This window comes from Xenopus laevis, chromosome 7S (genome assembly GCF_017654675.1).
Source record: "Xenopus laevis strain J_2021 chromosome 7S, Xenopus_laevis_v10.1, whole genome shotgun sequence".
NCBI classification, from domain to species: Eukaryota; Metazoa; Chordata; class Amphibia; order Anura; family Pipidae; genus Xenopus; species Xenopus laevis.
In genome coordinates, this window is record NC_054384.1 from 16,348,553 (window position 1) to 16,363,330 (window position 14,778).

General features: G+C 40.5%; 1 protein-coding gene across 7 annotated transcripts in view; it reads right to left on the reverse strand.

The window, feature by feature from the left end:
* The window catches only part of blnk.S (B cell linker S homeolog), a 69,072-nt gene that overhangs the window by 41,621 nt on the left and 12,673 nt on the right, over nucleotides 1-14,778 (reverse strand). For 2 of the 7 annotated variants that reach the window (XM_041570922.1, XM_018227417.2), the window contains exon 1: nucleotides 10,012-10,209. The exons of 2 other annotated variants lie outside the window; for them this stretch is intronic. In XM_041570922.1, coding sequence (XP_041426856.1) covers nucleotides 10,012-10,058 — 47 coding nt within the window. In that variant the 5' untranslated portion in view covers nucleotides 10,059-10,209. Of the gene's footprint in view, nucleotides 1-8,865; nucleotides 9,090-10,011; nucleotides 10,210-14,778 lie in introns of those variants that run through there. 3 more of the 7 variants (XM_041570923.1, XM_041570920.1, XM_041570925.1) reach the window with 3 other exon arrangements.

The window sequence follows — 14,778 nt, forward strand, 5'->3', positions numbered from 1 at the left end:
TGCCTATAGTAACAGTGGATAATAGTCTCTGGGAAGGGAGTGTGACTGTGGGATAGCAGGTATAGTAGGGAGAGATGGTGTCTATAGTAACAGTGGATAATAGTCTCTGGGAAGGGAGTGTGACTTTGGGATAGCAGGTATAGTAGGGAGAGATAGTGTCTATAGTAACAGTGGGATAATAGTCTCTGGGAAGGGAGTGTGACTGTGGGATAGCAGGTATAGTAGGGAGAGATAGTGTCTATAGTAACAGTGGATAATAGTCTCTGGGAAGGGAGTGTGACTGTGGGATAGCAGGTATAGTAGGGAGAGATGGTGCCTATAGTAACAGTGGATAATAGTCTCTGGGAAGGGAGTGTGACTGTGGGATAGCAGGTATAGTAGGGAGAGATGGTGTCTATAGTAACAGTGGATAATAGTCTCTGGGAAGGGAGTGTGACTGTGGGATAGCAGGTATAGTAGGGAGAGATGGTGTCTATAGTAACAGTGGGATAATAGTCTCTGGGAAGGGAGTGTGACTGTGGGATAGCAGGTATAGTAGGGAGAGATGGTGTCTATAGTAACAGTGGATAATAGTCTCTGGGAAGGGAGTGTGACTGTGGGATAGCAGGTATAGTAGGGAGAGATGGTGCCTATAGAACAGTGGGATAATAGTCTCTGGGAAGGGAGTGTGACTGTGGGATAGCAGGTATAGTAACAAGAGATGCGCCTATAGTAACAGTGGATAATAGTCTCTGGGAAGGGAGTGTGGCTCTGGGATAGCAGGTATAGTAGGGAGAGATAGTACCTATAGTAACAGTGTGATAATAGTCTCTGGGAAGGTAGTGTGGCTGTGGGATAGCAAGTATAGTAGGGAGAGATACTACCTATAGTAGCAGTGGGCTGCCAGGGGGAACATGGTTCAACAATTTCAAGGCCTGTAGGTTGCCCAGTGCTGATATGTAGAATAAGACTTCCTTCTTTAAAAAGGTTAAATCTCTAAATACACTATTTATGGTTAGTCTGTACCACAGCTGCTATGCTCAGTGTCTCTTTCTGATTCAGTGTCATGAGACAGTTGTGAAACAAAACTACCAGGAATTCTTCTTTGAAAATATCACTTCCAACACTGTTTATACCAGGGAATCATATGTCACTTATACTGAGATTGGTGGGCCCAATAAAATTCTAACTTGTCATTGCAGAAGAAGGATGATGCCACACTACAGAGCAAGGTGAGAGGAGGCTTAAGGTTAATAAAAAGGATACAGCTTAATACACCATCCTAGTTTGACTATTATACACCCTATTCAAGCAATTAAGCATTAATTAAAAACATAAACAAAAAATAGTTGAATAGTGGTTGAATAAGTGCCCATGCCCCTTGTGAAAGCAGTGTTAAATTAGTTCCGGTGCCACCATCTTTAGACAACAATGAGGGAATGTAATAAAAGTCGGTAACGGAAAAAATATTCTCAATGCGAAAAGTTATGGCTCTCTGCGAACAAATTTGCCTTTGTGCGAATTTAATATCGATTTTGCGAACCCGGAAACTGTTCAGCAACCACTTCCGACAGTGGAAGATGGTTTGCGAATTTTATAGTTAGCGCCAGTGCGCAGTAAATGTAATAAAACTTCTTAATGAAAAAGTCGTTACATTTGCTCCAAAAGATTACGACACCTTCAAGCACTTCTTAAAAGCGGGCAATGCGCAATTAAAATTCGCAATGTAATAACAGTTTAAGGAAGAGGATTACATTGTGAAAGGAGACTTTTTATTCTTATTTGAGCTAATTGTTTTGCTCTTTGCGACTTTTATTACATTCCCCCACCTTTGGTCATGTCGCAGTTTAATTCAGCTTCGAAGAAACTCCTTGGGGGTGAATGTAATTAAAGGCGCAAAGAGCAAAACAATTCGCACCAATAAGAATAAAAATCCACATCTCGCAATGTAATAGTGTTCCATAAACCGTTATCGCATTGCAAATTGTAATTGCGCATTCTTAAGAAGTGCTTGAAGGTCGTAATCTTTTGGAGCAAACATAAAGACTTTTCAGTAAGAAGTTTTATTACATTGACTGCGCATTGGCGCAAACTATAAAATTCACAAACGGTCTTCCACCGTCGGAAGTGGACGCTAAACAGTTTCCGGGTTCGCAAAAGCTATATTAAATTCGTGCAAAGCAAAATTTGTTCACGCAAAGGCATAACTTTTCGCATTGCGAATAGTTTTTCCATTACCGACTTTTATTACATTCCACCGCTTAACCACTAGTACCAAAATGATTTGCAGAAAGCAATCTCGGTGTGACATTATGCTAAAGGAGAACTAAACCCAAAAATGCCATATTTTATATATTGAACTTGAACCAGCCTAAAGGTTCGGCATCTCTATAGTAGTAATGATTTAGGCCTTTAACGTTGACACTGGAGTTTCTCATCTTGGATTTTGTTAGAAGCGTCTGTGACACTCACATACTCAGTGGGCTTTGAGCAACTGTTGAGAAGCTAAGCTTAGGGGTTGTTGCAAATCATCAAGCAGTAAATGAGGTTTGCTTGTCATATAAGCTGATGCCACAGGGATAATTATAAATATTGATGCAAATTGTGTTGGTTTATGAACTGCCATGTACCAATACTCTGAATTATATTATTTACATCAGCCTTATGTTGTGACATTTGTATGTAATATATTCAGTATCTTGTGCGTCGCCCCTAAGCTCAGCAAGTGACAGCAGCACAGAGCATGTGCAGTGAATCAGCAGAAAAGAAGATGGGAAGCTACTGGGGCATCTTTGAAGACACAGATCTTTACTGCTAAAGGGTTGTGGTTGCCTTGGGCTGGTACAGAAACCCAAACCTAATGTACAACATTTCTGCCTACTTCTTTGGTAAGGCTTTAGTTCTCCATTAAAGGAGAAGGAAAGTTGTTTTATACTTGGGGGTGCATTCCCAAGTGATTATATTTACTTATCTGACTCCCCGGGCCGGTGCTCCTATGAGCAGAAACCTGCACCGGCCCGGTGAGGCAACTTCGGGCGACTATGGAAAACGCATCGCCGCGTGTGCATTAGCGCAGGCGACTTTTCATTGTAGCCTATGGGAAAAAACGCAGTTTGGGGAGATTGTCGCTCAGAAGACGAGGCGAATAGTCGCCAGGCGACAAAATCTCCCCGAATCTCCTTGTGTGAACTAACCCTTAAAGGGGTTCTACAGTCAGTATCAGTAGTCACAGTTCATAACTTCCATTTCTGAAATCAGTGTTTAAATATCAAACATGGCACACAATTCCTCTGAGGTCAAAGTATGTTGATACTGGAATCAGAGAACTATGGGATCCTTTCTAACACAAATGCGGAGCCCGAGAAGGCAACAGAAAGCATTTCATAAAGTTTGCAAACAAAGTATATTTTCAAATCAAACATGAGCTTTTATTCAGGCACAAATACTTATGTCTGAGATTTGCTGTGAATGCATAACATAAGGCACAACTGTGACCTGCCTGTCCTCAATCCCTTATTCGCTACAAATGACCGTGTTGTGGTGCACTGTGCGTATTGGACTTCCTTGTTGCTATTTCTATAAAGAGAATGTTCCAAAAAAGAAGAAGCTCAGAAGCACATTCTAGGCTTTGATCCTAGTGGCTGGGATAATGGAAAATGTAGTTCTCTTTTTGCTTGTGTGCTAAAGGTTAACTGCCGTAATGGGAAGAATGTTGCATTTCTATAGATAAAGCCACAACTTTATGCTAACTTTTAGCATGTTATAAAATGAACCATTCTTACCAACTTTCCAATTGTCTTTCATCGGTGAGTCAGGACAAGAATCTAGCGAAGCTGTGGTACAGAACAGCTGGCACGGTCCCTTATAAATCTGAAGAAGCCTCCCTAAAATTTAGGGGCAGATTTATCAAAGGTCAAGGTGAATTTTCGAATGAAAAAAAATTCGAATTTCGATCTATTTTTTTTGTGTTCTTCGACTAGGGAATAGGGAAAAAATTTGAAAATCGAAATTTATCATGTACTGTCTCTTTACAAATTCAACTTCAACCATTGGCCATCTAAAACCTGCCGAATTGCTGTTTTAGCCTATGGGGGACCTCCTAGAACCCATTGAATTGGTGGACTTTGAAAAATCAAAGTTTTTTTGAGGAAAAACTTTGAATCAAATGCGCTATTACTTCAATTCCTACAGTTCGTATTCAGCCGAATACGGAACTATTCGAACGAAAACTCAGCTATTCGACCAAAAAACCCCATCAACTTCATTTCGGTTGGTCTTTTTGAATTCGAATTTCGAAGTTTTTTTCATTTCGAAAATTCGACCCTTGATAAATATGCCCCTAAATATGTGAGACCAATATTAAAGGAGACGTCAACCCAAAAATAGAATATTGTAAAAAAAAAAGAAAAGGAACTTTCTCAATATAAACTGATTAAACATATCAAGACACAGAACGAGGAGTCCAGAATGGGAGATAATTTAGAAATCTAAATTCAAAATCATGTGAATTTAGATTTCTAAATGATCTCCCTTTCTGCACTCCTGGTTCCAGGGTCAGACTGGGGGGCCCACCAGTACTGCTGTCCAGGGCCTCCGCCCCCCATCCCCCTACTATGATGCAAAGGTGCACATTCGCAAGCCTCGTCAGCGCATGCGCGAACGCCAGTGCAGCGTGAACTGAATAGAGGGAGAGGGGTCTGGCCCGGCGGGGGCCCATGAGGGTCGGGACCCACCGGGTTTTTCCCAGTCCGACTCTGCCTGGTTCCATCTCTTTATACAATGCAGCAGAATCCATCTTAAGCTGGCCATAGACGCAAAGATCTGATCGTACGAATTGAGGATTCGTACGATTTTCGAACCGTGTGTGGAGAATCCCGACATTTTTCGTCCGGCAGAGATCGGTCATTTGGTCGATCAGACAGGTTAGAAAATTTCTGTCGGCTGACGATAATATCTCCGGCTGCCGATCGTACGATTTTCAGTGGGAGACTGTCACCAGCTTTGGTTGGACATAGATATCGTACGATTGCTGTCAGGGGCAGAACATTGCTGATCTGTTCTTTAACTAATCTGACTGGTAAGACTTTGATCTGAATGGTTAGTGGCGGGTCGGGAGATGGGAATGTCCGATCGTACGAAGATTCGTACAATCGGATCTTTGCATTTATGGCCAGCTTTAGCTCCTGCCAAGACTTTCTTACAATGCCCTATGTGCTTCTTCACAGGTCTGTTAATCGGCTGGCTTCTGCTAATTTGTTTCAATAGTTGCAACCACCAGTGCAGAAAATAAAAAGGACAGGCAGTGACTGCTTTCAATAGAAATTACATTTACAAATAAATTTTAAAATCAGACAATCTTAATAAGTGTACTTTTTAGGGATCTGTAGCCTATGGGCCTGGGCCCAAAAAATGCCTTCCCAAGATGGGGCCCCAATATCCCCAAAATACAGTGAAATAACGCACTATAAATAGGAAGTAGTCATTACAGCAAGATGCATACCTGGTTTTAAATCAATGTTTGGATTCTGAATCTGCTTTCTCTGTTAAAGGACCAAGAAAGTGTTCTAAAATGATGGGTTTCAATATGTTAGGCACCAGTAGTGCACATTCTCCCATCTTTCCTATATTTCTCAAGGACCCATTGCTAATTCTTTAGATTTGTAGACTTGGACAGGTCCACAATAAAAAAGTATTTTTTTTTTTTATCTTACTATACTATACTATACTAAACCTAGAGAGCTGCAAGGGAGCTTTGGCAAATAATTAAAAAAATGCTGGTGCTTTATGCAAATGCACCTCCCTCCAGTGCCACCCCCCATTGAATTACCATTCACTGTCCTTTAATTAAGGTTAAGAAATGCTTGTATATTGTAAATGTGTTTAGAATTATATTTCTGTTTTATCTTTTGAAGGGGTTTACATCCCCTTCAAAGGGTTTGTTCACCTTCCAACATTATTTTTCAGTTCAGTTGGTTTCAGATAGATCACCAGAAATAAAGACTTTTTTCAATTACTTTCTATTTTCTATGTGTGTTTTTTCCAAGCGCCAAACGCAGGTTGAGACGCAACTTGCTGCATTTTTCCTGCGTTCGGCGCCTACACGAGTACAGCCCCATTGGAAAAAATGTATTGCGTCTATTTCTGCGCTCCCCTGCGGCTGAACGCATAAAAATGGAACGCAGGGGAGCGCAGCTTCAACCGCTCATCAGTAAGAGCCCTAACAGCTACTGTAACGGTCTATCAAAAGCTGACCCGACTCCTGCAGGCTTGAGAAAGGGCAAGAAAAGGCCCAAAACATTGCCACAATAAAACACTTTTTCACTTTTGCAAATTGCAGTGCCACAAACGCTAGGCCCCATTGGGCATTTATCCAACTATTGGATCATTCATTGGGGCTTAAGGTCATAGAAGCACAGATATTATCGTAAGAAAGAAATTTCGTACAATAGTTGGAGCATATATAGTGGGAAATGAGCCAAGCGATATCGGCAGAAGACTTGGATATCGTTTGGGTCCTCGAGAAAATTTTGATTGCCCACTGTTTACTGCTGAATCGCCAAATACAGGTAGATTTCTATAGTTTCTAACTGTATATCTGATGATTCATCTTATCTGGATTATCTCAGAAAAAGAATCTTTGATATAAAATTTGAAATTTTGAGATGAAGCTTATATACAGTTTTCATCTTGACGATAGATCAACTCAACACAAAAGATCCAGGTGAATCTAAATCTTCCATAAGAAATGCCACTAATGCACTAAAACGTCTAGATCTTCCAAGGCTTTTACAGACGGGGACTGTCTATAAAAATTTGATTACTTCAAAAAACAGAATGGAAGTTTTTTAAAACTACTCATTTAAAAAAAATCTAATTTCTAATGAATAATCTGTTTCCAATCAGTGCCCTGCACAATATCACAGACGATGCACAAAAGGGGAAATGCAAATAGAAGCAGGTGCATAATAACAACCCATATCACACTTAGCAATTAGTATTAGAAATATTTTGGGGTGGTCAGAAACGTAACTAGAGTGGGGCGGGCCCTGGTGCGTGACGCGCAACCGTACGAGGCGCGCGGGCTGCCGGGGGGCCCTGGCCCGCTCGCACCACCTGCTCCCCCGGTAGTTCCGCCACTGGGGGTGGTTCACTTTTAGTTTAACTTCTAGTATGTTGTAAATTGGCCAGTTTTAACCAACTTTTCAATTTTTTTTTATTATTTATTTTTTATAGTTTTTGAATTATTTGCCTTTTTCATCTGACTTTTTCCAGCTTTCAAATGGGGGTCACTGGACCCATCTAAAAAAATAGGGATGCACCGAATCCACTATTTTAAATTTGACCGAACCCCCGAAATCCTTTGCAAAAGATTCGGCCAAATACAGAACCAAATCCAAATCCTATTTTGCATATGCAAATTAGCGGTAGAAAGGGGAAAACATTTTATACTTCCTCATTTTGTGACAAGAAGTCATACAATTTCCCTCCCCAACCCTAATTTGCATATGCATATGCAAATTAGGATTAGGTTCGGCCGGGCAGAAGGATTCGGCCGAATCCGAATCCTGCTGAAAAAGACCGAATCCTGAACTGAATCCTGGATTCGGTGCATCCCTCAAAAAAAGGCTCTGCAATGCTACAAATTTATAGTTATTGCTACTTTTTATTACTTATCTTTCTATTCAGGGCTCTCCTATTCATATTCTAGGTTTTTATTCATATCGACACATCGTTGCTAGGGTCATTTGTACCCGAGCAACCAGATGGCTGAAAATGCAAATTGGTGAACTGCTGATTAAAAAGCTAAAAAGTTCAGAAACCACAAATAATAAAAAATGAAAACCAACTGCATTGTCTCAGGATATCACACTCTACATAATACTAGGGGCTGATTCACTAAGCTCGAGTGAAGGATTCGAATGAAAAATACTTCGAATTTCGAAGTATTTTTTGGGTACTTCGACCATCGAATTGGTTAAATTCGTTCGAATTCGAACGAAATCGAACGAATCGAACGAAAAATCGTTCGACTATTCGACCATTCGATAGTCGAAGTACTTCCCCTTTAAAAAAAACTTCGACCCCCTACTTCGGCAGCTAAAAGCTACCGAAGTCAATGTTAGCCTATGGGGAAGGTCCCCATAGGCTTGCCTGTGATTTTTTGATCGAAGGATTTTCCTTCGATCGTTGAATTAAAATCGTTCGAATCGTTCGATTTCGTTCGATTTCGATCGATCGCAGGATTAGCGCTAAATCCTTCGACTTCGATATTCGAAGTCGAAGGATTTCAATCCGAGGGTCGAATTTCGAAGTATTTTTAACTTCGAAATTCGACCCTTAGTGAATCGGCCCCTAAAAGTTAACTCAAAGGTGAACAAACCCTTTAATTATATATCACCGAGCCATTTCTGCAGCACCTTACAAACATTCTATATCATCCACATCAGACCATGCCCCACAAGCTTGCACTCTAAGGTCTTTATAACATTTACACACATGATGGTCAGTTTATGTAGAAGCAAATTAACCTCGCTGTATGTGTTTTTGGCGTCAGAGGAAACAAAGTACCTGGAGGAAACCCAGGATTTTCAGGATTCATATTTGTCTGAATTGTAGGTGATCAACTGAATAGTATCCATACCATTAAATTCATGTGACTTTAAAGCTCTGGAAGCTGAATATGACAATTCTTCCCCCATCATTAATGCAGTTTTTATAAAGAAGTATTTTTTTTCAAATGCGAATATACAAATTAGGGTTTCCGATTCAATTTGGGCAAATCTTTTATAGGGGGCCCATTATAAGTCAGAAAACAAATATTTTGGAATCAGTGCATAATAAAAATGCATAATTCACATTCTGTTATTTTTAATATTAAAAACACACCTAAAAACCATCATCACCATCTAAATATTAGACTGTCCAGCCCACTATTCATATTCACCAAATGTAAGGTTGTTGCTGACGTGCAAGAAGTAAGTGTCCCCTCTCAAGGTCAAATGGAGATGATCAGAGTAGACTAAAGCTGGCAATAGATGTGCAGATTTTACCCTTGTATCTGGCGAATGATTGGATGTCGTAATCTTCCGACCCGCCTCTAACCATTCAAACTAAATAAAGAAGTAAAGCAACGATGTTCAGACGATGTTCGTACCATGACTATACCACCAGTAGTTATGATACAAAAAATTCAGGATGATCCACACACAGTCCAAAAACCGTACAAAAGTTTGATTGGTACACCTTTATCTTTGCATCTATGGCCAGTTTAACATACGCAGACTCACGGGCTTTTGAAGTGGTGGATTTTTAGGCAGTGCAAGCTATAATTGCATACCTCCCAACATTCTGGAAATAAAAACAGGGACAATAAAGTTGTTGCGTGCATTTTTTTGACCAAGCCCATTTTTGTGGCCATGCCCCCCAATTACCATATTTATGTTACAAAATTTGGCAGGTTATGAAAGTTTGAACATATTTCTATGTTTTCCAGTTATTACAGTTTTGCTAATGAAGCTGAATTGCCCTATAATCTGTGAGTCTAACTTCACCCAAGAGACCTGTTTATCTTATATTGTTAAAATTAATTATTTGCTTATCTCAAAATTGTTACAAAAGTATCTTATCTGCAGCTGTGGCTGTTATGGGCTCTCTGCCAAAAGCCAATTAAGTTAGAAACATTGTTTCTTTTTCTGCCTGTTTAGTGCAGAGAAAATCAGGACTTTCCAGTACAAACGAGGGACTGCGGGTTGAGCTGTCCCTCTAAAAATGGGACAGTTGGGAGGTATGTTTCAGTCTGGTCAGCAAACAGATATCAATGCTGACCAACTGCAGATCTACTGTTTAGCAGGCCGTGCTGCCGGGCCACCTCCAAAAGCAATTTTTGCAGTTGATTTGCACACGCAAATTGCCAACGGGACCCAAGGGGGTGCGTACCCTGGTGCAGTCGCACCTCCACACCCCTGGTAACACGTGTTTCACCCTTAGGAATTGATCAGCACCTTCAGTGTAAACAATAGAAACCCTCCTCACCTTAACTTCTGACCAGCTGGAGCTGAGATCTCTTTGAACTTGTCCATGCTCCACAGGTGAGCCAGGGATCTGGTGTTGGAGAATTGTGCAAGGTCCTTATTGAGACAGAAGCCCACAGAGGTGCCCAGCCTGTAAAATCACCAGCATCTCCGGCAGATTTCCCTTGAGTAATGTGTATCGGCACATAGTCATTTCTTTTGAGAAGTAAAACTTGCCTGATTACATATTCAGGTTTCGAGTTTCCTTCTCATCACATGACCAACTCCCTGCCCCATCTGGCTCATGAATTGTGTTAAAGCAAACAGTTTCTGCCTCTACTTATTTGGGACAAACAACCTGTGCTGCTGCCATATGGATTCATTTTGCCAGTCACAGTGAACCTTTAAAGTATTTGAAAAGACTCAGACTGCTATCAGCTCTTCGAGCACATGTTTAAAGGGATACTGTAATGGAAAAAAACCTTTTTGCCCCCCAAATGCATCAGTTAATAATGCTGCTCCAGCAGAATTCTGGACTGAAATCCATTTTTCAAAAGAGCAAACCAATTATTTTATATTTGATTTTTGAATCTGACCTGGGGCTAGACATATTGTCAGTTTCCCAGTAACCCCCAGTCATGTGACTTGTGCTCTGATAAACTCTTTACTGCAAGTTGGATAGCACCCCCTCCCTTTCCCCCAGCAGCCCATCAGCAGAACAAAGGGAAGGTAACCAGATAGCAGCTCCCTAACACAAGATAACGGCTGCCTGGTAGATCTAAGAACAGCACTCAATAGTAAAATCCAGGTCCCACTGCAACACATTCAGTTACATTAAGTAGGAGAAACAACAACCTGCAGGGTCGGACTGGGGGGCTCGGGGCCCACCGGAACTGCTGTCCAGGGCCCCCCTGCAGCCCCGGCCCCCCTACTGTGATGCAGCACTCGGTGCGCATGCTTGAAGGCTCTGCTTGATGCGAATGCGTGAACTACGCCACGCGCATGTGCGACTGCGCACTCATTGCCCATGCGCAGACGGCGCTGCGTGGAGCTGAACCCATGAGGGTCGGGACCCATCTGTTTTTTCCCCGGTGTCCTGCTGGGTACACAGCAGCACAGGCATGTCAGTACCTTTTGTCATTAGTCAGAACACAATCCTGTTCATAAACATCGACTAACCCCTGGCCATTAGGAGGATAATGATCCAGTAGTGCATTTTTTTTTAGGGCTCATACACATTGTTTTTTTTTTTTTAAGAACATTTAAGGCCTTATTTATCAAAATCTGAAATTTTCTGATTATTTTAATAAAAATGTCCTACCAAACTAGAATCCATGATTGGACCTTATTTATTATTAAAAAATCACAATTTAATCGGATCCGGACAAACACAAAAAAAATCAAGTGAAAATCTGAATCAGACTTTTGCCAGATACTGTAAGTCTGAAATACTCAGATTTTCGGGCTAATTTCAGCGCAGACCACAGAAACTTTCAAATAAGATAAGGACCTCTCCCATTGATTTACATACAACCTCAGCAGGTCTGAGATGCCAGGTTTTTGAATTCAGACTCAGGCTATAACAAATCTCGAAAAAAAAATTTGGTTTTTTTCCCACTAATAATTTGGATTTTATACTAAAAAAATCTAAATGTTTGAGTATTTGGTATCCGGACTTTAATAAATATCCTCTTCAGAGATTCTTATTGCAGATATTCTGAGACACTTTGAAATTGTTTTTTTTTTTACTATTTGCAGTTTTTGAGTTATTTAGCTTTTTATTCAGAAGCTCTCCAGTGTGCAATTTCAAATTCAAATTACCCTAGCAACCATGCATTGAATTCCATAAGAGACTGGAATATAAATAGGAGAGGGACTAAATAAAAAGATGAGTAACAAAAAGTAGCATTAATAATACATGTGTAGCCTTACAGAGCATTTGATATTTAGATGGGGTCAGTGACCCCCATTTGAAAGCTGGAAAGAGTCAGAAGAAGAAGGCAAATAATTCAAAAACTATAAAAAAGAAAAAAGGAAGACCAATTGAAAAGTTGCTTAGAATTAGCAACCACCCCTTTAAAATCCAGTACACACCAAAGGTTACCTGAAATAAGAGGGCTTATTTACAATGAAAAAAACACAGTTACGGCCTCGCAACTTTTTGCACAGTAGTTTTTGGCATTTATTAAAGGTACTTGTCTCGAGAGCTGCTCTTTACACTTCTGTATAGTTATGCCTGGTGCTGTTGTTTTTTTCCCATCTCCAATGAATTTTGCGCAAGTGCATCTGTTGACGCAGGGGGACACTGGACCTACTGTCACCAATGTTAAGCCAAGGATTAGAATGGCGTCTCTTTGTGAATTGTTTTAATTCCATTTACTTTATGTGTAAACAGTCTGCCCTGTAATTTTACTCCATGTGGCTTGTGTCATAGGAAACAATGAAGCCTATTTTTAGTCTGCTACAAGTCAAACATAACTACATGTTATTTACATACATGTCAGCTAATCTGTGTCACTTGGGTGATAATGACCAATCCTCAATTTTTTGATACCATATTAAATAGGGAATAACCCCTGCGCAGTAATGTATAATGTGTATAGCAGGCGTTCCCAACCTTTTTTACCCGTAAGCAACATTCAGATGTAAAAGGAGTTGGAGAGCAACACAAACATGAACAATGTTCCTGAGTGGCACCAAAAGTGCAGTGATTGCCGATTTAGTAGCCCCTGTATGGACTGGCGGCCTACAGGAGACTCTGTTTGGCAGTACACCTGGTTTTTATGCAAAGAAAATTTACCTCCAAGGCAGGAATTCAAAAATAAGCACCTGCTTTGAGGCCACTGGGAGTAACATCCAAGGGGTTGGTGAGCAACATGTTGCTTGTGATCCACTGGTTGGGGATCACTGATGTATATACATAGGAATTATTAGCTGTCTCTGGCAGCAGTGCACTCTACGTTGCTAGGGATTCTATATTAAGCTGAGCAGATGCCCCTTTAACTGAAAACACTTACAATAACCAGGTTTTGCCAATATAAATTACAATTAAATTACAATGACTGAAACTGTAAGCCTAGAAGGGTAATAAACTCTATTTTTCTACTTTATTGATTTCTTCGTGCAAGAGCTTTATTAATGTGATAAATGTGATTTTGTTGGTTAATATCTGTAATTTCATTCTGTATACAAAACCTCTGGGATAGTGCAACATTTAACAGCACAGTATAGTTTTATAGGTGTGCCTGAATTTACATTCTGGCTCAGGGGGATCAGATAAAGTAAGATGGTGTAGATGGTGAATCTACATCCGACATTCAATGTATATCAATGAGAATAACATTACCCTAGAGGAAGGGACCCCTCAGCAGGCACTTGGCTTTGGGTTTCGGGATTACTAGAGTACATTGGTTGATTTGAAGGCAAAAAGTGCATTGAGTTTTGGAGAATCTAAGTTAAATTCCAATTTAATAGATCCATGACCGCACTTGTATCTTTTCAGAACTACCGAGGATCCACAGATCAAAGGAGTAAAGGAAGTAAAGTGTAAAATAGAATAAGGCTAGAAATGCTGTATTTTGTATACTCAACTTAAACATGAACTTACTGCACCACAAGCCTAATCAAACAAATGATTTATGCTTTCAAAGTTGGCCCAGGGGTTCACCATCTTGTAACTTTGTTAAACATCTCTGCAAGACCAAGACTGTGCACATGCTCAGTGTGGTCTGGGCTGCTGAGGGATCGTCATAAATGATCTAAACAGCACAAGTCAAATAATATCTGCCAGAAGCCGATACAGCAAGACTGATTAATAATCAGAATATATAGACTTCACTGGATCCTGTGTTTTCATGTAATCTAATGTGGATATTATAGTTTTCGTATTGTTTAATACAAACTTTCTCCAACTCTGCAGAACCAGTGGCTGCAGCAAAATAATCCTCCAAATAGAATCCCAGTTTATCTGTTTAAATCTGGCTCCATGATCTTTGTCCCTGCAGCTGGAGTTGGACACAGTAAGGGCAGAAACACAAGTGGAGATGCAGGGAGATTTAGTCGCAAGGCGACAAATTGCCTCTTCTTTGGGCAACAAATCTCCTGAACTGCCTTCCTGCTGGCTAGAATCGAAATCACCGGCGGGATGACACTCTGAGCGCTTCCTTTTCCGAAGTCGCCTGAAGTCGCCTCACAAGGAAAGGCATTGTGGGGAGATTAGTCACCCAAGAAGAGACGATTTGTCGCTTTGTGACTAATCTCCCCGAATCTCCACGTGTGTCTCTGCCCTAAAGTGGATGTAAAGGTATTTATTTTTCAATAGTAAAAGCCAAGTCCCACTGAGACTAATTCAGTTACATTAAGTAGGAGAAATAACAGCCTGCCAGAAAGTAGTTCAATCCTAAAGTGCAGGCACAAGTCACATGACTGGGGACAGCTGGGAAACTGACAATATGTCTAGCCCCATGTCAGATTTCAAAATTAAAGGGATCCTGTCACCAGAAAACATGTTTTTTTCAAAACGCATCAGTTAATAGTGCTACTCCAGCAGACTTCTGCACTGAAATCCATTTCTCAAAAGAGCAAACAGATTTTTATATATTCAATTTTGAAATCTGACATGGGGCTAGACATATTGTCAATTTCCCAGCTGCCCCAAGTCATGTGACTTGTGCCTGCACTTTAGGAGAGAAATGCTTTCTGGCAGGCTGCTGTTTTTCCTTCTCAATGTAACTGAATGTGTCTCAGTGGGACATGGGTTTTTACTATTGAGTGCTGTTCTTAGATCTAC